Here is a 24,292-nt window from a genome sequence, read left to right as displayed (position 1 = left end):
TTATCTGACTGGCATATTTTTTCACTTGTTTTGAGAAAAAAAACAAACAAGACTTTAAGACTCAGTATGACTTGTTAAGATGGAGATTTTTTTTTTTTTGGTATGCAGTGTTGACAGTTGAACCCCGCTTCTACTTGAGAGTTAAAGTTAAAATTGAATCTCCCTCACGCGGTAATCAAGTATTTAGTGCTGAGCTGTCTGGCACATTTTCACACTTTTTCCGCATGTTTGAAAAGTATCCTTGGCAATTGTCGCGTTGAATGCAAATGATGGACTTCTAAATGGAGGCTTTTAAAGAAATTCAAACACCGATCGGCGTTCTTGCTGCCTTGTGGCTCTTTGTTAGGACAGACCTTGGTGCAGCTTGTGACTGAGCATGCTCTGTTTCAAGGTCAGAGTGACAGCAACTCCTGTGACCACGATAAGATCTACTGAAGTGAAGAGAGGGCCGGTTGAAATAAAGAGTGTGTGGACGCGCGTTTTGAAGATGTGGACTCCAGGGGCTGAACAATGTCAAGGTTACGTCGGTGTGATATTTCCTCAGCCCAGCGGCGCTCTCTGTGGAGCAGCAGGATGTAATGGACCATTTTTTCGATTCCAGTAGCTAATTCTCTCATTCTGCTCTGCCTTTCAGCGGCACAGTTAACCTTTCAGCTCCCTGCAGCCCCGTCCCTCCTCTGTCTCTCTCTCTCTCTGGCCAGGTAGAGCTTGCAGGGAAGACAGCCTCCATCAGCAGCTCCAGATGAGCTTGTTGCCATGGGGACAGTCAATGGCCTGGAGAGTGGGGACTTTGGGCCAGACATAAACACTCAGCGTTTAATTTTACCAGCTGGTAGACTGTGGGAGAGAGAGACACACAGGGGGAATTCACAAAAGGGACACACTGCGGGGGAGAACAGGGGCCTTTCTGCCCCGTGACAAAGCAAACCAGGACCAGGACAAGCGGACAGGGAGGAAGCAGAGAGGGGGGTGGCTCCATTTCCACCTCCCTTGACTTTAAAAATGCCAGCAGAAAGGAACAACCTAAGATTAAAAATTCAGCCGTAAAAAGCCCAAATGGCAACATGTTATAAATTAACATATAAAGCACGGCTGGAGTAGTGAAAGATTAGGTTAAGTGAGGAAGTGTGATTTTGAATTATAATATGAGCAGCGCTCCACATAAGAGTACTGGATTTAGGGAGGGCTTATGCAGCATTATGGGTTAGAGGAGCGCTGGAGATGATGTCATTTTTAGAAGCACAAAGAGGAGACGCATCAGTCTGGCTGGCGGTGAGCACAAAAACTGTCAGGAAAAAAAACCTCACAGGTGCTAAGGTGCTTTATTGAACTAAAGTATCTCAAAAAGATTGACAAAATAACACTCCACCGTTGGCATTGATACAGATAATTTTTTTTTTTCTTCCAGTCCCTTAAACTTACATTTTTTTTTTCTCTCTATGTACAAAACCCAACATGAACTCAAGAAGGTGCTTTTAATGACAACGTGAGATTGAAGTTCGGTCCTTTGAACAGCGCCGTTGAAACAAAACAAAACTTCTGACAGTTTGATAACCAACTATAATACCTGTGAAGTGCACAGTGTTGTTCACTTTACATATTCATTTATTCTAGTTTTAAGCAGTTGTAAAAAAAAAAAAAAAATGAAACAAAACAAAACAAAAGGTTTCTAGCTTTGCAAATATGCTGTTGTCAACTATCATGGCGATGAGGACAGAAAAGTGAATATGGCACTATACTAGGAGTATAGAAGACTCCTTACAGACAAGATGTAGGGAAAAACAAGAGAAAGGGGAAAAAGCAAAAAAACAAAATCTCTGAACCAAACAGGTTCCTACACGAGTCAATGATAAAAAGAAACTTTAACATAAAAAACACTCAAAAATGTTGCTGGGTATCTAAGGCACTCGTATTTCTCAACCCAAAGTGAAGGACATCTCTCAAAGTGAGGAAACCTGATGACTGGTCTTTATACTGAACTTAACAGCACAGAGGAACTTCATTAATACAAATTCAAGGACTTCCAAACTGGCCAGTCTAGCAAAACATATTGCATTGATTTTCAACTTCCATCTTAGCACATATAGAAGCAAAAACAAGGAGAAATCAATGGTTGCTATGCCTCCCATTATTCTTTTCACTTATGTGGAACAGATCAGAAAGGCAGAATTAATTGGAGTCAGCATCAAAGTATAAAATCCCAGTGGAGTTAATGGTTTGGAAATATCTACATATCCACTTTTACACAAGTTTTTTTCATATCTAAAACAGATTTCCATTTTTAATCAAACTGTTAAAGTAGAAAGCATCCATACTTTTTGCGATTTCTGCTCCCTGGCTGCAACATGAAACTAAATTTGCACCCAAGACGGCACACTAACCTCTCAGAATGCATGTGTATTCACATATTGTACTGTACGATTGTAAGATCAAGCTTTAGTTTTGAATTTCAATGCATTTCAGGGTAAAAGTACCGACCGTTTCATTCTCCTAAATGTCCTCTATTTGGATAAATCAGTTCTGCTGTGCTGTCTTAGTGCTAAACAGATGAAACCACATGGAATGAAGTATTGGGTCATTTTTTCTGCTTGCAAGTTACTACGTCAAATAAGCTAATTTCACTATGAGAACTGCAGCTTATTCACTGCACAAAGTACCCCGACGAATAATTAACAAGTGAGGGTTCCTAAGATTATAACTAGTTCCACTTTGACCACTGTTACTGTGAGATCTAATTGGCCTAAAGCATCTTTTTACTTCTAGTTCCGGCTACGAGACCCTGTATAAAGCGGTGATAGGTTAGTCATCGATGTAAGCTAATAATCAATTGTTACTCGTTAGTCAGTAATACCATATGTGAGACACTGTCACCACCAAATTGATACGTACAAGCTAAACAAATATTTGGCATCTTGCTGCAAATACTGTGACCATACTATTGAAGTTGGCATGTATTCACAAACACTTATCTGTGTCAAGAAATCACTGTTGAATTTTTTTTCTCCTCCATGCAATCTATCAAGTGTAAATATGTGCGTGTGCCAAAAATAATATTGTATATTACATCAGTGGGTGCAATATCACAGAAAGTAAGAGATTAAATTCAGAATAAAGATGACCTTTATCCACGGCTTTTTTCATAGCTTTCATTAAGTTTCACAAATTTCAGTTCATTCATGAACTGTTTGGGTTTACAGGCCAACTGACATCGACTGCCAAACACTTATTGTGACTTGGTCAAATAGCAAATAACTTGTGTGGCCTGAAAAGCTGAGGTGAGCTTGTTGTCATGAATACCAAATCCAGTCTGACTTCTTGGTTAATGAAAATGAAATAACAAAACAAAAGCAATAAAATCAAAGCCTGGCATAATCATGGCACATAGGACACTATGCCACCCAAAAAAGTAAACAAATAAAAATTGATTTGCATACATTATTTTCTTTTTTTGTGGTGGTAATAACAAATTCTAAATTTTAAAGAAACATTCAGCTACACTGTTGTGTGCGCACATGCACATATGGATCAGAGACATAAGCCTATTAATGCCTAGGATACCAACTCTGACACAAACATGTCTCATTTTAGGAGTGGAGTCAGACCACTGGTGGCTATTTGTGGTAGGAACTAACAGCTGCATTCTTGAATAATTTCTTTGTGTATCAAAACAGATTTGACAAGGAGGCCAGGGTACAGCGACTGCCATACTGTATCCTGCCTTTGACAATACCCCGCTGAAAATCTTGAATTTACAAATGCCTTAGTTTGGTGTGGTATAGCGCTTCAAGTACACATTTATCAACAAATCCATAATTATCTGTTACAGCACAAAGGGCTGTGTGGCTAATTGAATAAGTTAACTAACCTTGAAGCCTTCCCGAAATGAATAAATAATGTACAAATGTTATAAAGGTATTCTAACCTATTTTACTTTGCACTGTCTGACAGAATTTTACAGGAGGCTTAGATATGGAGGCCTGAGTGTAGGTTAGAGTGGACTGTACCACATACATGCAGGCCTCCCTGCTGCTGCTCCATCCCTCCCTCCTGGGGATAAGAGACCGTAAGAGCTGAGGACAGAGAAATGCTCTCTCAAGGTTCTCACTCTTTTTAGGGCAGCATTTTTTTTAGGACGTTGCAGGGAGATTATTGGTGAAATCATCAATCTTGTCTCATTCTAATTTGTATGCAGTGTAAACATTTTAAAAGAAAAACAGTGGTTAAATGATGGGGTGGTACAAGACATGGTTATGCAAAAGGTTTAAAAACATATTTCAGGACTGCAGATCAGATTGTAAAGGTCAGCACTAATAGAGGGAGGGATCTTAGCGTATGCTCGCTGAAGGAGAGAGCTTTTTTTTTCATACCCTCTAATGCCTCCTCTACATTCTGGTGAGGATTGGATGGAAGGGCCTCTTTAAAATATCCACCCTCAAAAACAACGTAGAAGTGGGTGTGGAGCAGATTCAGAGGTCAGACTGTTGCACAACTCAGTGCAAGTACTGTCAACAAACACAAATATTGAACAGGCAAGTTTAAGAATGTCACAGATGGCAAACCCATGTAAAAAAACATTACTTCTAATATAACCATACACAATGTCAGATATCAACAGAAATACTCAAGTGATGCAAAATTAACTGGCATTCCCCAAGACCCTGAACTAAGGCAGAGACAGTAGCGCATATACTGCAAGCTTCAGTCTCCATATGCCCACCTGTGTAGGTTGTTGGCATGTAGATGTGGACTTTCAGAGTGGCAGGGCGGTCCGCACTCCATCCACATCGAGAACAGAAAAATGATCTCAAGCGTCAACCAGGACTCTTGATCGTAACGAGGGAACTACAGAATAGAGGTTAGTGTCAAGTGTGTCTGTGTGCGTAGGAGAGAAATTACGTGTTTCTTCCTAAATAATAAAAGGAGACCCTCCAATTTCCGTTGTCTCTCCTCTCCTGTGGGACCAGGGAGGTGGTCAAACGTACCACTCCCTACGAGAGATGACGGAGCCATCCGTGTGGGACACGTAGTCGCCCTCGGGCCCGCTGTCGTAGCAGTCATCTGACAAGTAGGGGGAGCCGTTGGTCAGTGGTTTTGTTGGAGGAGGGTACCTGGCTCGCCCCGTCTGCTGTGGACTAGAATAATGTGGGTGCTCATGGTGATGCTTATGGTGATTGTTATGGTGACTGCTCTCCCTCATTGCCCTAGTGTAGCCGTTAGAAAAGTACTCCTCTCCATTGTGGTTGCCATGGTGACGACGCTCGCGGTCACGCTCCTGTTTGAGCTGGCGGTCGCCCCACTCCTCTCGGTCGTGGTCTTGTTGGCGGAGGCTGCTGCTGGCCTTGGTGGGGTGGAGTTCGTGCTGCTGCGCGGGCGCTTTCTGAAGGTCGGCAGGGCCCAGGTACTGCTTGGTATAGTAGTTTCCATGGAAGGTTTGCTGTTTCCGTAGGTAACAGACGCCGGCAAGACATAACAGCAATAGCAGGAACAAGGCCCCTCCCACAGCCCCGCCCACTATGGAGCCAAGATTACTCTCAGGTAGGGCTTCAAGTGTGGGGGAGCTGAGGAGGATGTGGCGCTTATCGTCCACTGAAGTGGAGGAGGCAGCGCCGGTTAAGATGGGTGCAGTAATGGTAGAGGGCATGGTGGGAGGATCTAATGGAGGGAGGGAGGGAGGGAGGGAGAGGGAGCAAGGGAGGGATGGACAGACACAAAGCAGAGAATGTCAGTGCCATCTACATCAGCATTTTACTAAGTAGGGACAGACTGACATGAAAATACTAACATCAACTAAACTGCTAAACAAATACTCAACTACATGCTTACAACAGCCTTTGGTTTGCATCACCAATACCAGAATTTACCTTATTTTTTATAAGGTCTGAATTACTGAAGAAAATTATGATTTTAATAGTTGAGTCTGAGACATCTTCCCTGTTTAAGTAGCAGCATCCTGTCTTGAACAGATACAGAGGCTGGGAGATTTAAAGCTTTCATTTGTGGTCACTGACAGAGTTTGTTACGTTTATGAAGTGTTTCATAAGATTGCATGTGCTAACTCCACCAAACCTTCTCTGGCAAGGTGGGCAAAGTAAGTATATAGCTAAAACTAGTAAAGAATGTTTTTACAAAATTCTTTCATTTTGACCTATAGTGGAATAACTGCAAAATTATCAGTTGGGCCAATGATGAGAACCATGTAGACTCAATCAAACATACCTTACCTAAATCGAACCGGGGCAGTTCTGCATTATGCACCTTTAATTGTTATTTTGTATCCACACTTTAAGCTGTACTCAATAACACTGGAATGTGGACCATATATTATGAACTACAATGGAGTTACACTGAACACTGATGTAAATTACAGGATCAGCAGAACCAAGCAAACTTGCCACTAAATTATGTCTCTCATTAAGGCTAACTGTTTTGGGTCATAATCTGCGTTCCAGTCTTAATGATTGCAGGCTTAAGTATAAAGTGTGAATAAAGATATCTAGCTTGCACAAGTGGTCCCTTGCTTTGTTCAATTTGCTGTCACATTGGGAAAAAAATTTTCAACTTTTCACACCATGTCACTCAGAAATGCTCTGTGTTTGTACATTATTTTTTCCTTTATATTTCTTGCTAAGAGAAAAACACAGCATATCCCACACACAATCAAAATACTTAATAAAAGAGGTATAAACTGGCCAAACTATGGCATATGCACTGGCATTACTGAGGTGCAGATGTTCCTCCCTCTGTTATTTCTCTGTCATTCCAGTCCAGTTCTAGTTGTGCTAAAGAAAATTTAAATAATTCCCTCTCTATATGCAAAAATAGAGGCTGCTGTTTCAGTGCCTTTTTACTGTCAAATGTCCTCATTACATACAATATTAACATTGAAGAAGAAAATGCCTCAGGAAAAGACTGAAGCTGAGCAGGAACAAACCAAAGGCTGTTGAAATAAGCATATTGTATGTAAGCAATAAAAACATAGAAAAACATGGGTGAAGGATTATTGATGTGACTAGTTAAGGGAGTAAAGATGGAAGATCAGTAGCAATGTCAACACAGCAACAAAACTGTTCTTTTAAGCTTGGCAATTTAAGTTTTGGTGTTGCATCAGAAGCACCGCATTTGAAGTGATACCAACTTTTCATAATGTGTAATTATTATTACTATAGCAGTTGCCATTATGCTAAATCTCGAAGCATCTGTAATATTGAATAGGACATCTGTTAATGATCAGTGTTTCAGTACCAGCCATTAACTTGTCAAGTGCAAAAAGGTGAGATTGAGTATCATTTCAAATAGAGGTAGACATCCTGTTGTTAATGTAAATGTGGAGGGAGAAAAGGGACCTGATGAGGAAGAGGGGCGATTTCTAGAGGTATGTACTTTCTAGAGGTGGGAAGAGTCTGCTATGAAGTTAGGACAAATGCTATGTACATTAAAGCAAATCTTTTTGTGTTGCTTTTTCAAAAAGGCCTTTGAATAAAACGACATGATTTCTGTGAATTTCAAACTAATTCATTCCCAACACATCATATAAACTGCAAAAAAGGTTGTCAGCACAGCACAAAACCCTCAGTGTTACACAGAGTAACACAGTAATATTGGTGCTGATCTGAAGGTGAGACGCTGTTTGTGACCGAAAGTTTGAATCTTTGGCCCTACTGTGAAAATCTGCAAGGGAGAAGTGAAACATTACGGTCTGCTCCCTTGACAGATACTTTGAAGGTGTGTTTGAGTAAGGCACTGCCGCAGTGGAGCTGTTCAGTAGCCGGTGGTAGTATGCTGCGGTTGTACTGGGCAGCTCCCAAGTGTGTAAGAGTGTAACTGTATGTGTGAGAAGTAGGCTGTTGCTGAAAGAGAGCATACAGTATGTGCTGAGCCAGCTCTTTGCTTCCTTGGGCAAAACAAAGGTTTAAAAAAAAAAATCCATAAGCATTCCTCAAACAATTAGCCAAACACCAAAATGAAGCAAAAGCAGTCAGATGCAGGTCCAACCATGGAGGTTCACCAGAGAGCTAATGGGATTTTCTAGAAGAAAAATAATCAAATAATAGAATTTTTTTCAGTTAAATCATCTCATGCACATGCCTATCCAGGTAACTGTAATCTGACTAATTTGTCAGAATTCAGACCTTCTGAAAGAGTCAGGTGACCCTTCAGTAATCTGCTCCAAAGGAGCTGGTAAATATTAACATATCCAGATATAACAGTGTCTTTATTTGTAATAATTCAATATTAGCAGCAAACAGTTAACTCTGGGATTAAACTTGCCTTTTCGCTTTCACAACTATGGCTCGCTTTAGAGCGGGACAGCTAACCTACTCGAGAGCAGGTAATTTTCAGCCAATCAGATCAAAACTCATAGAAATCCTGCTTCCTAACCGATTATCTGTCAGGAAAATTTGCATCATCACTCCAACAGGATCCCATGGACGTTTTCAAATAATATTCACCATAAAAAATACCATCGCCAAAGCCACATCTGAACCAAAATATTGTGCTTCACTGAATGACAGAAGTAATAAAAGAACTGCACAGGGAGATAAGCTGAAATAACTGACAGTAACGTCTATGCTTTCCATGATGATTTATTATATCAGAGACATAAGAAATATTTATGGTGTTTCTAGGTCATTTATAAAATAAGGCCCCTACAAAGCAGCAGGTAGCATACATTATTTGACCAGTCATCAATAATGACTAAAATTTACTAGTGCATTTTAATTTGGCAAAATTCTTTTGTGGGACTGATTCACCTAAATACTACACCCCTGGGGAGCATTAAGCCAGCTGAGTGAATAAATCTTTACAATGCCTCCATGTGATGACACAATATGGTATCAGTGAGCAGTATAACCACTGGGCATTAATGACAGGCAGTGATAAGACTATTGACTTGCATAATACACTATCTGTAATTTTCCTGCAGTAATCCTCTCTAGCCTTGGCAGCAGCAACAGTGTTACGTTGCACTGTTACAGCGCTTGTGTATTGCTCATATTAATTCATTATAATAGTTGTTCATTTCTAAAGAACACGAATGTTAGTCATCAACTTCTTTGCCATATCCACCATTAAAGTCTACGTAATGTGTCAACAAACAAACTCAGTGGCATATGTTTATCTAATCCATAATTATTTATAGTGTATTACTTGAACAATTTTAGTTTTCTACTGCTGTTGCTGCTTCTTGCTCTATTCCAATTGTGCATTGTTGTATTTCCTCTTCTTGCTGAGTTATGACACTTTGCCACTGCAATGACCCAATTTGCTAACAGGGATCAATAGTTTAGGGTTAGGTTATTTTATCCCATATTAAATAGGATGGTCTTAATCTGTTTATGTTGCATGTGATTGGCTATTTGTTAAAAAAAAAAAAAAACCTCCATCTTTTATGTGGATGTGCTCAGAGCTCGACTGGAAAATCCTGGGTTGATACAGCTAGTTGATAACCAGATTTTTCTTTTTAGTAGCTTTTTCAAGTAATAAAGGAAATTCCTTTTTAGGAAGACCTTCATTGCTAAATGCTCCTACTCCACAAAGTAGTAGTAAGTGGTAGACATAAAGGCAATAGTTGCTCATATTTTTCACCATGTTTACTTGTCTTTATTACTGAAGGTGTCCGGAGGGAGCTCATAACATTGACTGCTAACAGTTTCATTTTCTAAATTTAGAAAGAACATGCTTGATTTTGTCAGAATGTCAAGGACAAGACAAGTGTTCTTTTTGAAATGAGATGAGCACCCAACTGGCTGCCCTCCAATCAAACCAAAACTCTGATCACACTCCTCCAACACTGAAGATCTGCCTCCAATGATGAAAATTTGTAAAAGTAGATTTACACAAAATATTGTTTATTGTATGATGGAAGTTCTGAACTGGATTTACAGTACAATGTTAATATTTGGGTGGTAGGGTAACACCTGTCCACGTGATTTTCTGTATTCATTTAGTTGTGCGTGATATAATGCTGGCAATCAAATTTCCTGGGCATTTTTTGTTGACTCACAGTCCAATGATGCTGTCTGTCTGTACCAACAGAAATAATGTAAATAAAAAGTTTTATAAACACAGCATATACACTATGCTGAAGAGGAAATTAGCTATACATTGTGTTTGTTTTACTAAAGTTGCGATAATAAGATGCAAATTTTGCAGGATCAATTTAGGTGCTGGTTGATTAAACTTTACCAGACTAACAAATGAGCGCCGACTCTACTACTCAAGTTAACTGCCAACCTGTGGGAAATGCAGAAAACACCACCCATCTAGCTTTTAAGTAGGATAAGACAAACAATAAGAGGTACTGACCAGAAGTTTTATCTGATCAGCACAAGTGGATGCATCTTATTGGATGCATCTTATTGAAATACCTTCATGAGATGGAGTTTCTATAGGAAACTAACCCCAATGTAGACAACAGAGAAAAGCCAACAGCTATAATCTGAAGGACACTAAAGTGGTGGATTGAGTTCTAAATCTAAAAAGTTTGGTGCCACTTTAAACCTTGTGCCAGGCCACATGTGAGGTGAAGATTCACATTCAAGGGAGGAGGAACATGAACCCTGAGGACTGTAGCTGAACTATATGAATTGTACCACTCCATGCAGAGGCAGCGCGCTGACGTACATGCAAGCATAACCACGGTGAAACACACACCCAGGGGGGCACCGATACGTGTACGCTTGCGCACAACCGTACAGTTCCTCTCAAAGGAAAAAGAAATAAGGATGATAAATAATAAATAGGAGTTGAAAAGAACTGGTGAATGTTTTATGAATCTGGGACATCATCTCACAGTCAGACTGCAGGCTTTTGCCTCTCGCTGCATGACACATGCAGAAATAAAAGAGACACAGAAAGGAAGCGAGAGAGAGATAGAGGGAAATCACATCACACTCAAGAACTTCATTCAGGGGGAGAGCTTCCAAAGGCAAGGAGGGTTTAGCAAAACCACAGGGACATGCTCATAATACGCAGCAGAGAGACACACATGCCAAGCTGAGAGAGGACAGAGAGCGGAGGCAGCGTGTTGTGGGCTGAAGAGGCCCTAAACATTAGCAGATGCATCTGGCCCGGGACAGTCCTGTTAAACATCTGGAGACCTAATGTTAATCAAGGCTAATCAGCCTGTAATTAAGACTAAATCTAAGGGGCGGAAATAATCTGATGCCAACACACCATGCCATTCACTTCACTTAAAAATCATAGACACACCCTGAGCTGAATGGAAAGACAGACTGTTAGGATGCATGTGCAAGAGGAGTACTGCCTCGGATTTCTGCTTGAAGGACAATGTCACAGACAATGATACCCTCAGTGATGTGTGTGCTGGAGGCATGCACAGCACTTCCTGACGAAAGACAAGGCAGGCGGGGTCAGCTGCGCTCTGATGTGTGTGCACTGCTCACCTTGTATGAGGATGCGCACGTCTCTGCTGCGGAGGTTGATGTCATTGGCAACCTCACACCTGTAAACGCCAGAGTCATTCCGATGAAGGGGACGCAGGAAGAGCAACGTGTTGTTGATTATTTCCACCCCTTCTGGCATTTCGCTGTCCAATCTGGGATACATTCAAGACAAAAACAATTAGACACACCCACAACAAAACAGCATGCACATGTGCCGGAGATGTTTTATTTTTCCTGTTATTAAGTTTTTGGTTGGAATTCCATTTATTGCACAGGTTATCAGAACTTAATCCCTATTTAATCTTGACTTTGACAAGATTTGGCACCAGCAAAAGATATTTGAAAACCAAACTTTCCTGACCTAAAAATGAAACAGGCATGCCTAGGATAACAAGAACAGATTTTCAAAGGCAAGGGTGTGCCTGTGCTTCAGCCCTGAGCCCCATAGTGCTCTCTTCTAACTCTTTATCCAAACTTTTTCAGTGCGTCGACTGGCCAAGAGCTGACTTCGCCTAATTGGAGGCTTAACTTTGTTTATATGCAAATGTAAGAGCAGGGCTGAGCAGCCATGTGCCATGGAGAGCTGATAGTGTGGAGGTTTTTCTTCCAACTAAAGACTACAGGCACTGGTTTTACTGATTAGGTCACCCTCAACCAGACAGGAAAAACTAATCAGTGAAATCACCTGCTGTAGTGCTTGGTTGTTGTCAAGAAATGTATAGGCTAAAAGAAGGAAGGGACAATGCGTTATAGCAACAGCAATCCAAATGTACACTGTGTCAAACTTTAGGACCACTAATAGGGACAGGCATGGAGGCATGGAAAAGCCCACTATAAACCACCTATACCTATATGCAGTACTTGAGTTGAGGGGGGATGAGGGAGGATGGCATCCCCCGTGAAATAAAAATGGTCAAAATCATCCCCCCTGTAAAACTGCCATCCCCACTTTTCATCAAGTGAAAAAAATTGACCATCCCCCCTGAATTTTTTTTTCAACTCGACTACTGCCTATATGTCATTTTCAAGTTTTACATGAAAGAGATTTAATCGCATAGCAAAACACACTTTACATGATGTGGACAAATGGTGTACATCAGCTGTCCTTGTTACATTAGGACTCTGTCCAGCGGGTGCATTAAGCTCAGCTCTAACCCTACTATGTCCAAATATTTGCATAATCTAAGGAAAAATTACAAAAACAATATACCACATTAACAAATCACATAAAATCCAGCACATGGCTGGGGTAATAATAACCGTTAAACTATCTTTATTGGAAGCCTAAGGCAAACAATAGGGTGGCAAACCCACCCACCACAATGCATTGAGTTTTTCCACACTTGGCACCAATTTGGGCTCCAGCGCAACGCAGTGACGTAATGGTATTTCCTTCTTGAGTATGTTCCTTGGTTGGAGAGAAACAGGCAAACTCCTGGCACTTCACAGCTGCCCATCCCTGTGCAAGAGGCTAAGTGCAATATAACTTTGATCTTTCCCCAACCAGCCTAACAATTAAAATGAGGAAAACGTAACATGAGGGCTATGCAGTGCAAGCAATTTACTCACATATGCTTAAGATTTTACTTTAAAACTTAGGGGAAAAAACAAGAGCACAAGCACAGGTGCCAGTTTTGACTGAACATGCTCTTCATTCAGCTGGAATCACAAGTCAGTCACATGCAGCCATGATGTTGACACATGCCTATCCAGTTGAGACTTCAGAGTCTAACTTGTATTCCATTCAGTAAAACATGCAGGACATAAATTAGCTGTTTTTAGCTTTACTTCAAATAGCAGAGGCAACATTACTTAAACATGACAGTCTGCATACTCCACTTGCCCTGCTGAGAATTTGATGTTAAACTATAAAAATTAACAGATCTTAACAACTTACAATAAAAACAGTCTCATATTGCCTGTGTTTCATATGCACCAGGGAATGCATCATCATTTGGTAAATTACTGTGAGTCTGAACTTGTCACTGAGCTGGAAAAAACGTCTGCCTGCTCCTTAAAGATCAGCTTGAGAAAGAAAAGCCTGGGCCTCAGAGTAAAAGAAAAATAGACCATGTATTCACACCCAGCAGCCTAGTTGATGCAAGTAAAATACATGATTGATAGGGAGAAAACTTATGCTTCAGGCTTGCAAATTCGACAGAAAAGCCAGCAGCATGGCAACAGGAAACTTACTTTAATGTGAAATGTATGCTACAAGTGATCAGATATGTAGAGCAAGAGTCAGAAGATAGAAAACATAGACATTTCTTGATGGATACAGAACATCACTAACAAAAAAATGCATACCTAATGAAACAAATACTTGTCTCTAATAGCACTGGGTGCTCTTCATTGTTGAAGCAAAGACACACTGAGGCTATTGAAGAAAGTTTTACAGTCAGTGTGCAGCACAGAAAGTATGCCTTTTAGTGAATTTTGAGACTCAGCAAAATACAACCTGGTTTGCTGAAAATGAACATACCAAAGTTCTTGATCATGTTTTCAAAACATATCAGGATTATTTAAAACTAAACCTGCTCATGGCTAATAGTTAATGTTAGTGGTGGTTAGCTAGCTAACAACACAAAACACCAACTGTTTTTGGTTTAGATATATTGAGCTGACTCTTCTCAAGCTACAACTTGTACTATTTTGGAGTAGAGCTTTGGAAAAAAAGACATTTTAGTGTATTATACTAATCTAAATTTTTATTTTATATTGTTATTAGTGATTTGTTGGCATGCTTGGCCCTCAGAAGACACAAGTATAATATCTCTCTGTCACACACACGCACCTGATCCATCTGAAGTGATGGGCTGGTGGGTTTGCGTTGGCTTTGCAGGTCATCTGAACGTTCTCCCGGCCCACATACCAATCTCCATCGTACCCCACAACTGAGATATCAGGGGCGACTGCACAGACAAGAAGGTGAAAATTACTGAGATCTCAATAAGGGCAAGAAACAGAAAATAGTGTTAAATAACACTGACAATAGTGTTTCTGCTTAATGTATTTGACCACAACAATCTGCCACGGTCATTACTTGGTACACTAAGGCCCATTTTCCTATTTTAAAAACGTTTCTGCTTTGATACAGTGTCAAATTTCCCCTGTCAAACACAATGTAATTCACATCTGCAAAAAACATGCAATTTGACTGATTGCCTAAGTTGTATGTAGCATTATCTGGAATCTGTGGGCACAGCCTAGTGGCAAGATGAGCAGGCTTGGGTCTACCAAATGTGCAGTACATGCATGGGAAACTACAAAAAAACAGACAGAAAATCCTACAGTATACATAGATCCAAATCATCATGACTGCTGTGTACAACACAGTTCCAAGCCTACAGTTAGGTCCATAAGTATTTGGACAGTCATACAATATTAATAATTTTGCCCTTGTACACCACCACAGTGGATTTGAAATGGAGTAATCGGGACATGATTGAAGTGCAGACTTTCAGCTTTAATTTAAGGGGTTGAACAAAAATATGGCATTAACCTTTTAGTAATTACAGCCAGTTTTATATATTGTCACCCCATTTTCAGAGGCTCAAAAGGAATTGGACAAACTATACATAACTGTAATTAAATGATTATATTCAATGAAAAAGCCTTTGCAGTATATGACTGCCTGAAGTCTGGAATCCATGGACAACGTCACCAAATTCTGAGTTTTCTCCCTTGAGATGCTCTGCCAAGCCTTTACTGCAGCTGCCTTCAGTTACTGCTTGTTTGTGGGTCTTTCTGCCTTCAGTTTGGTCTCCAGCAAGTGAAAAGTATGCTCAGTTGGGTTGAGGTCTGGATACGGACTTGGCCATTGAAGAATATTCCACTTCTTTGCTCTCAGTAACTCTTGGGTTGCTTTTGCAGTATGTTTTGAGTCATTGTCCATCTGCATTGTGAAGCACTGTCCTATCAGTTCTGTGGCATTTGGCTGAATCTGAGCAGATAGTATAGCCCTATAAACATCAGAATTCATCCTGCTACTTCCATCAGCAGTCACATCATCAATGAACACCAGTGACCCGGTTCCACTGGCAGCCATACATGCTCATGCCATAACACTGCCTCCACCATGCTGGACAGATGATGTGCTCTGCTTTGGGTCGTGAGCTTCTCCTTTCATTCTCCACATTTTTCTCTTCCCATCATTCTGGTCCAAGTTAATCTTTGTTTCATCTGTCCAAAAACTTTGTTCCAGAATCAGGCAGGGTTTTTTTTAGCGTTTTTTGCAAAGTTTAATCTGGCCTTCCTGTTCTTGACTGACACCAGTGGTTTTCACCTTGCTGTATACGCTCTGTATTTATTTTCTCACAAACGTCTCTTGACTGTAGATTTGGACAGTGATATGCCTACGTCCTCCAGAGTGTTTCTGGCTTACCTAGACGTGAATGGGTTTTTCTTCACCAGGGAAAGAATTCTTCAGTCATCTACTTTAGATGTCTTCTGTGGTCTTCCAGGCCTTTTGGTGTTGCTGAGCTTACCAGTGCATTCCTTGTTTTTCAGGTTATACCAAACTGTTGATTTGGCTTCTCCTGAAGTTCTTGCTATCTGTCTCGCATGTTGAGGGTTCTGATAAACAGCTACCAAATGAAAATGCAAACATCTGGTATCAACTCCAGCCCTTTTATTTTCTTAATTTGTCATGGAATAACCAGGGAAAAGGTCACACCTGGCCATGAAACTGCTTTTTCGTCAAGTGTCCAATTACTTTTGAGCCTCTGAAAATGGGGTGACAATGTATAAAACTGGTTGTAATTCCTAAGCTCTTAATGCCAAATTTTTGTTCAACCCCTCAAATTAAAGCTGAAAGTCTGCACTTCAATCATGTCCTGATTACTCCATTTCAAATCCACTGTGGTGTACAAGGGCAAAATTATTAATATTGTATCACAGTCCAAATACTTATGGACCTAACTGTATATGGCCCACTATTATTCATTGCTGGATCATCATTACTATGGCTTTTTTAGAGCATGATCTACACTAAGAGAGAGCCTCTATGAATTTGCACTTACCTCACACACATTTACTCATACTGCCTACAGTAAAATGCTGTTCCATGCACAATTTATTCATGGAACATAAAGAAAACATTTGGCTTTTTTGCAAAAGTGTGGAATTTTATGTTCAAAGCCTAATACATCAATCAGCTGTAAAATACATTTTGTCACTATCATTGGTCATAACAGAGTAAGTCAGATAAAAGTTAAATCTGTCACACAAAACAGATTTTTCATACAAGGAGGTAGACCTCTCTCACCAGTTCTATAGGAACTGGTCTTATTCAAGTCTTATTTTTGCCCCATAAAGTACAGGTATGTGTTGTAACCACTGACTCATTGATACAAAGCCTCCTCAATTTTGACAGTTTAAGGACACACAAAAATCTACTGACACAGAAAAGCTTAAGAAATACAGAAAAGAAGAAAATCAAGGACATGACCAAGGACAGATTTTCTCAAAACCATGTTAATTAATATCTCATCAAAAGAGCTCTGCATGGGTTGTCCTTGTTCACTTGGTTTCAAAGTTAAATTCTTGTTGACGTCTTCCTAACAGGTCAAAGTTCAATACTAGGAATATCTAGTACCATCAACTGACTGCTTTTTAATTAAAACTGAGACATCTAATTTTTCAAAATGTCCCTATGTATTTTCTGTATAAACAAAGCGTTGATTTTCAGAGTTACGCAAAGAAATATTTGCCCATTTCAACTGACAGCTGGTTGACCATTTCTTAGCGTCCCCTAACCAAATCAATTGGACTGTCGAGTTAAACCTGGACTCCATGGCACTTTAAACCCATCCATTCATGATTTTAGTGGGACTGATAATTTTTGCATTATATTTTTCATTTAAAATGTTGATGATGACACCATTTTTGCTGTCTCCTGGCCTTGGCATCTGTGAAGTACCACAGTACTTCTTTTCATGGTATTTTGTCGCATATTTAACTTAATCAAAATGCTGCTGCCTGTTTTCAAATAAATTTCCCCCCTACCCTTTGATTTGGCACTTCAAAGATGGAGTTCATGTGGAGTGTTTTCCTACATGGGTGTTTGCCAGGCACTCACACTGCACATTGAGCTGGTAGGGGATCCTGAAGTCAGTCGGCAGAGCAGGGTGTCGGACCACACAGGTGAGGGCGTGGCCCTGGACGTGGCGGGTGGGCTGCCAGAGGTAGCGCACATGCGTGCTGATGGTGCCACTGGCCTCGTCGAACAGCTGCACTTCTGACTGACCGAAAAGATTGGACTCCCAGGACACCTCAGCTGGAGGCCGGGCCCGCTCGGCAATACAGGTGGCCACTACTGTTTCATTGCCACCGTCGATCAGGGCAACAGAACCTGCAGACACATACACCTTGGGCTCCACTTATATCCAGAGAGCAAGCAAGGCAGGGAGAGAGAAAGAGTTGCAGCATTAGTTAAAGTTACAGGACTCCTCTGAGGTTATCCTGAGTTCCTGAGGTGGCTCTGGTCTGTGAAAGGTTCACATTACATTTCTTTTTCATCAATTATAGCTTTCTTTCCCCCCATCTTTTAACCAGCATCTTTCCACTGACGTCATTCCACTGCAACCCAGTGCAACCAACCGATAGCAGCTCTGGCCATCCCTCTAATGCTTTCTGGGAAAATGGTCTGTGTGTGGGCGCACACAGCATTTGTGTGCCAACACAGACAATCCTTAAAACGGAGTGGTGTTGCAAAAGAGTAACTAAAAAAAAAACACAACACACACACACATCACCCCATATCCTCAGTATTGTTTTATCTCTACAGCACCCTGTTTATGTGCCCTTCCCTCAAAGCAAAATTATTATTATAGCTTTTTTTTTTTTAAATGACACAGCCCAATTCTGTTTACTACTCCACTACTCCTCTATTTCTCCCTTCTATCTTTTCCATTGTCCGTCCTCCACTTACTCTTAATTCCTCTATCCCTTTTCTTTTGTCCCAAAGATGATTACAGAATAACTTCTCCACACAATATTTTCATGACTTATTGATTGCAGATCTGGGCAAAACAGTAACATAAATGTCAATAAACATGGCAAAAAATATCCATCCTAACAGCCATTCAGTATCATACTGAATCAAAAAAAATCTTTCTTTTACTTAAATCAAGTGCAAAAGGCAGATAAAGCTACTTGTCTCTGATGAGATTTCACGTATTTCAGGATTTTTCCTTTCTTGCAATAACTATAAATATGTTGAAACAAGGTAGAATAATGCAGATCAGTGTATTAGTATCAAGAAAATGACACTTGGTTCAATACATTTCTGGTAATTGATACACATTACAAACAAGACGGATTATCTCTTCCTACTGGAAGATTTTTTTAAAAACTTTGCTTTAAAGGCCCCATGCTGTCCACTTTTCCAGGGTTTTATTTTAACTGTGGATATCCCTGCAAGATGTATTTGTGGTTTTGAGTACCTGTGGACCGCTAAATATAGTTTTACAGCTCCTCTCTCTTGCCTTTCTCCTGGAGCTCTGGTAGCACGGTTTGTTTAGCCAATCAGAAGAGATAATCAGCATCTCTCCACTGATTGGCTGTTTTCTGAGTGACATATGGTCAGGCCAATTGCAGGCAAGTAACTGAAACCTACGCTGCTAAACTGTGCTAACTGGTAAACAGGAATTATCATCTTATATAGATCTATAAGATTGTCATGGCTACTGCTGAGCGTGCTGTTGTGCGACTGTACATGTTTGAGCCCGACTCAGATCCTGAACCCCAGACGGCAGGAGACACCAAACCACCTCAAATCCGTTAATTACAGGATGTTTCAGAATGGTAAGTTATGTTTGTTAAATATGTTGTGACGTTAACAAGCAAATGTCACAGTATGGAGTAACGCTAATCAAAATAACAATAATGTCTGGTAAAAGGTATTCAATACTCTACCTATTTGAAAATTTAGCAAAAACCGATGGTTCAAAGTCTGGCGTTTTTAGTTGTAACGAACATTTGTGTGTGAGCTTGTTGCCTGGGGAGCAGAGGCGGGCTGTGGGCGGAGTCACCGTTTTCATGACATCATGAAGTAACGGAAGTGCAATCCACTCATTTTACAGGGAGAGTTTCAAAAAACAGGCTGTGTGTACTTCTCCATTTATCACAGGTTTAATGCATGGGACAGTATTTATGTGGCCCCAAGACCGTCCCTATCACGCAAAAACAACTAAAATTGCTTTTTTCATGCCATGGGGCCTTTAAGAAAAAAAAGATGGGACTTAAGACTGAAATAACTAAAATTGAGATTTTTGTAGTGTGTTGGCTTGCATTGACCTATTTTGCTGCCACATGGGTAGGAGTTTATTCACTCATTCATCAAGGATATTTCAGAAAGTGTCAGGTAAGTTGTTAAGCACAGAAGAGCAAACAGCATTAGTAATTACTTTATATTTTGAAACCTGCCAACTATAATGCAATCTAATCTAAAGGGAGCCACTCCCATGTTATTACCAGCCAAGTCTTTAGTCATGCATATTTTTTAGTCAAGAATGTAAAAAAAAAAAAAAAAAACATTGTAGCAAGACAACAACCAAAGATTGTCCCTAAAACAACCTCAAGGATACGGAAAAGGTTTGGTCTTTGAATGTCAGATGAGTAATGAGATGTCTTTTGTAATGTGGTTGAAAAGGCAGATACCAAAAGTAGTAATGCAAATCTGTTCCATTACCTCAAACAATACCCTGTGCACTGAGTAAACTCTGCTATGTTTTTTTTTTTTTTTTTTACTTATTCTTCCTTTCTGCTTATTCTTCTCCCCCAACTGCCACAAGAAGTACTCCCACTGTTCATGTGCAGGCAATAACAGCTTCCATCTCCTAGTTGTGCACCACAGCCTCGAAATCTAATTTGGTGCTGAGTCTTGAGCATTGCTTACTGAGCAGCCATCCAAAGTCCTTCCTCCACCACAGTGAATCTATGGCCCTGTAAGTAGCCGACATGTGAGTCCTTCAATAAGTGGACAAGGCTGCACTGCTTGCCTCACCATCTTCACCTAAATATTATTTAAGTTTGCTGAGTTACAAACTGAAAACCTAATCTGAAGACTATTCTCAATAATGAATGTGAGTTTACTAATTTCATTTAGAGAGAATCATGAGGGACCCGCATATTCAGTGGAAATTTGAGGTGATGTGAGAAGTTTCTACTTCAGCTGGAAGATAGGCATAGGATTCAAACTGGGTGGGGCTTTAGAGAGAAAATGATTGGGGGAGTGCTTGAGTGGGAGTGAATTATTGCCCATGTCCTGGTGTCTGATATGACACCTGGCAGCAACATGGTATGATATACAGATCTGGCTTTCATGTACAAAGGTCTATATGCACTGTAGGACTTCACTGCTGCACAATTAAGCAAAGACTACATCACAGTCTTCTCTATGAATCCAATGCTATATTCATTTAATACCAGCATCTTTTCACGTCATGGAAATGAAACTCATCTGACCAAGTCTATTGAAGACACCACTTTGCAGAACCTTAACAGAAAGTAACAAAGGAAGTACATTGACCCTGAGAACAACAACTTGATGTACATGTCCACTTCAATGGCCCCAAGGCTACGACAAGAATAGACTCAAAGCGACAAGCCTGAGGAGGCTCTAGCCTGGCATAACCATATTCTAATTTGTTTCTGTTGTTCACATCATAAACCGGAGTCCAGGCACCGTTGGGTTCAAACTGTCAGCAAAAGGGGCAGAAACAACAACAGGCCGCTACAAAAAAATAATTATCATCACCTAACTCGTGCAGTCAGACAAACCATATGACATAGTGTAAGAGTAGTGAAGCTAAACAATAAACCATGATACTTATGTTTTTTTCGGGAAAATCTACCTTGATATTTTGTTGTTTTCAAAATCAGTGCACTGTAGCTTCTCACTGTCTTCATCAGCTACGCTACACATGTAGTCCCTTTATGAACACTGATTGATTTGACTGTTTTGTGTTTTGGAGTGTGACCAGATGGTTAAACTTTACAGCATGTTTTGTAGCATTCTATGTGGCAAACCTCACCAATCTGGGAGCAAAGTAGGCTTAAACAAACCAAGCACTTTTTGACCCAAATCTGCTTGGATCTTTTTATAAGAGTAAAATTTTGTGCTGATCTTTTCAGCTCAGTATCATTCATGCAAACACGAACTACTTAGAAAGGTACCCAACTCTTTGCATGAAGCTACAGACAAAATGCATGTAAATACAAACACTTACCAAGTACACTGACAGTGGTGGAGGCCTGAGTGTTTCCCAGAGGAAATGTGGCCACCTTGCAGGTGTAGACTCCAACGTCAGCAAAGCCCACGTCCTCTAATATGATGGTGGCATCATGGGAGGAGGGTGAACGAAAATACAAGCGATGGAGAAACTCTGGAGGGATGGAGATGCCAAACTCTGGGTTGTAGACCGCTACTGTGACGGAGCCGGAAGGCAGACGGTGCTCCCAGGAGCTCTGGGTAAGAGTTAGGTTTGCACCCACCTCTACCCTGCACTCTAGTGTCACATTCTTCCCCAGGACAGCGTTCACCTTCTGGGGCACCACCACCTGACTGCCCCACACCCCTGCCAGAGAGAGAGACACAGGCAAAAAGTTTATTTGGGTTTAGTTGTGTTCATTTGCCACAGGCTACATTGGTAACAAGGCCTGCTTTGAGCCATCATGTGGTATCAATCAAAACAGCGAGGACTTTAAAAAAATGTTCCAACATCTTCATAATCTATTATGCACTCTGCTTTAAAGGCACTAGCCGCGGATGAGTATTTATCACTGTCATACTTATTATTTTGCGCTCATCACAGGTGCACATTTATGTTTGGTAGAGTGGATTCAGCCAAACAGCATTTTTCCTTGTTTCTTACAGATGAACAAGAGAGGATGTATGAGCATGCCATGAGCATGGACATGATGTAGTCCACAATATGCATAGAGAAGAAGGAATTACCTTGTCGTTTGCATGGTAATTCATCTACAGGATGGTCTAAGGTCTACAGGATGCCCGTTACCAGCAATATATGTGCGTTTTTACAACAAAATTCATATTTGCATGTTTTGCTTTGAAAGTATCTTCTGTGCAAGGTTTTGCGGTGAATACATGAACACTTTTAATCCAAAATGAGATAGTCACTACTGACATTAAACTAGAGACTACTGACTTACTTATTAAAATTACTATCTATCTTGAGCCCCTCATTAAAATAAACAAATACATTTCAAGACAATAGTTATTTGGATGATTTTTTTTAAGCAATTATCTGAGCATTTTGGACTGAAACCCTTAGAATTACTGCATTACAGTTATGGTGGAGAATTTGCTTTGCCAGTAAGAAATGGAATGCACAGAAACATACCACTCAATTAGAAACGGGTGACATCAGCCTCCACTTCACAATATCAGACTGCATTATCAGGGCGGGCTAATTATCAGTCTTACATAGGCTAGAATGAATGATGCTACTCGTGACTGAGGGCATTTGTAGTGCAATTTGATATCAGTACAAGTTCAGTATCATTCAACATCTGTGCTGATCAGACTGGAATCAAAAAAGCATGATATCACATCAGCATTTGCTGGGTTTCTAAGCAATAATACACAGCTGACCATATGAATTTGTGTTCCAGTGAATTTGTTATGTTTCTATGGCATCCATACTCTTGACCTGAATTCAGGAATTAAAACCAGGCCTTTAAAAAGTCCTTTGTCCAAATACAGCTAACCCATGAAGCTCTGTCACCCACCCCAGTCATTGACGTGGTTCGTCTCCAAGGCAGAGAGCTCAGAGTGAGGCGAGTCAAAGGAATATGAAGAGGAAAAACTGAGACAGCCAGAGAAAAAAAGAGGGGAAGTGATATGCTAACAGGATGACATCACCAGTGAGAGAAGAAAAGAGGGTTCAGAGGGAGGAAAAGAAGAGAGCACAGTCGAGTATGAAACACAAATGAGAGGAAACATACAGTATCACTAAGATTCCGGTAAACAAAAAACAGAGGAATTAAATTACAGATTAATAAAAGGCAAAAACAAAATATAACACCGCTAGACTGCCAGACCCTTCAACCACATCACTAATTGCAACAAGCTGCCAGTGGGTGGACATCATCATAAATCAAAACCTGCTGCTCTGCTTGGCAATTTGTTCCAAAAATTCTATTGTTGTTTTGCCAACAACAGCTTTGTCTCTGGCCCAGTTTCCCACCAAAAAGCCATGTCCCCAAATATTAAACTGTGGAATGACATGTCTATAACCCTCGACCCAGCTAGGACCTATTGCAAAAATGAAGCACCGCATTAAAAGGCTAAAGTGAGAGCATTGTGATAGTGCCCAAAAACGTTATATTGTTAGAGCCAAAATTATTGTCTCAGAGACATGTGAATCCACTTGTATTGCATGTTTAATCTTCCAAAATGAATATTAATTAAATGACTGATATTAATATGCAAAATACTAATATTACTAATATGCAAAAGAATGCAAACAGGAGCTCTGTTTGGTTCTGCAGGGGCTTTAAATGAAACAAATATTAGTGTTGGCCAGATATTTGGATATTAATCAAAAAGTCCTCCAACCCATGTGACCACACAGGTCTTTTGTTCCAACCCTCTAATACGACCATACTACCAGCAGCAGGAAATATGCCATCAGCCATGACCAGCGTCAGAATGCTTGCAGCTTAGCTATGTTTCAGCACCAAAAATACTTGAAGGACAATGATAAACATAATTAGTTTAAATTCACACTCAAATGCACAAAAAATGAATATTTTTAAATGTAAATGTATATCTAGTCTATATATCAGCTAAGAAGCTCCTCTTCCAATGAATTATCAGTGTCAGAAGGTCAGCCTGGCCTACTCAAGTGAGCTAAGGT

General features: G+C 40.3%; 1 protein-coding gene across 2 annotated transcripts in view; it reads right to left on the bottom strand.

Annotated features, from left to right (window-relative positions):
• Positions 1–24,292, bottom strand: part of nectin3b (nectin cell adhesion molecule 3b) — a 39,581-nt gene that overhangs the window by 7,171 nt on the left and 8,118 nt on the right. Inside the window, exons 2-6 of one of the 2 annotated variants that reach the window (XM_030069659.1) lie at positions 21,641–21,988; positions 17,488–17,787; positions 14,203–14,320; positions 11,409–11,560; positions 1,275–5,652 (exon numbers count right to left, since the gene is read on the bottom strand). In XM_030069659.1, coding sequence (XP_029925519.1) covers positions 4,973–5,652; positions 11,409–11,560; positions 14,203–14,320; positions 17,488–17,787; positions 21,641–21,988 — 1,598 coding nt within the window. In that variant the 3' untranslated portion in view covers positions 1,275–4,972. Of the gene's footprint in view, positions 1–1,274; positions 5,653–11,408; positions 11,561–14,202; positions 14,321–17,487; positions 17,788–21,640; positions 21,989–24,292 lie in introns of those variants that run through there. The other variant, XM_030069660.1, reaches the window with a different exon arrangement.

Source organism: Myripristis murdjan, chromosome 14 (genome assembly GCF_902150065.1).
Source record: "Myripristis murdjan chromosome 14, fMyrMur1.1, whole genome shotgun sequence".
Classification (NCBI taxonomy): Eukaryota; Metazoa; Chordata; class Actinopteri; order Holocentriformes; family Holocentridae; genus Myripristis; species Myripristis murdjan.
The sequence above is the reverse complement of the archived record's forward strand: the minus strand, read 5'-3'. Positions and strand labels throughout refer to the sequence as shown.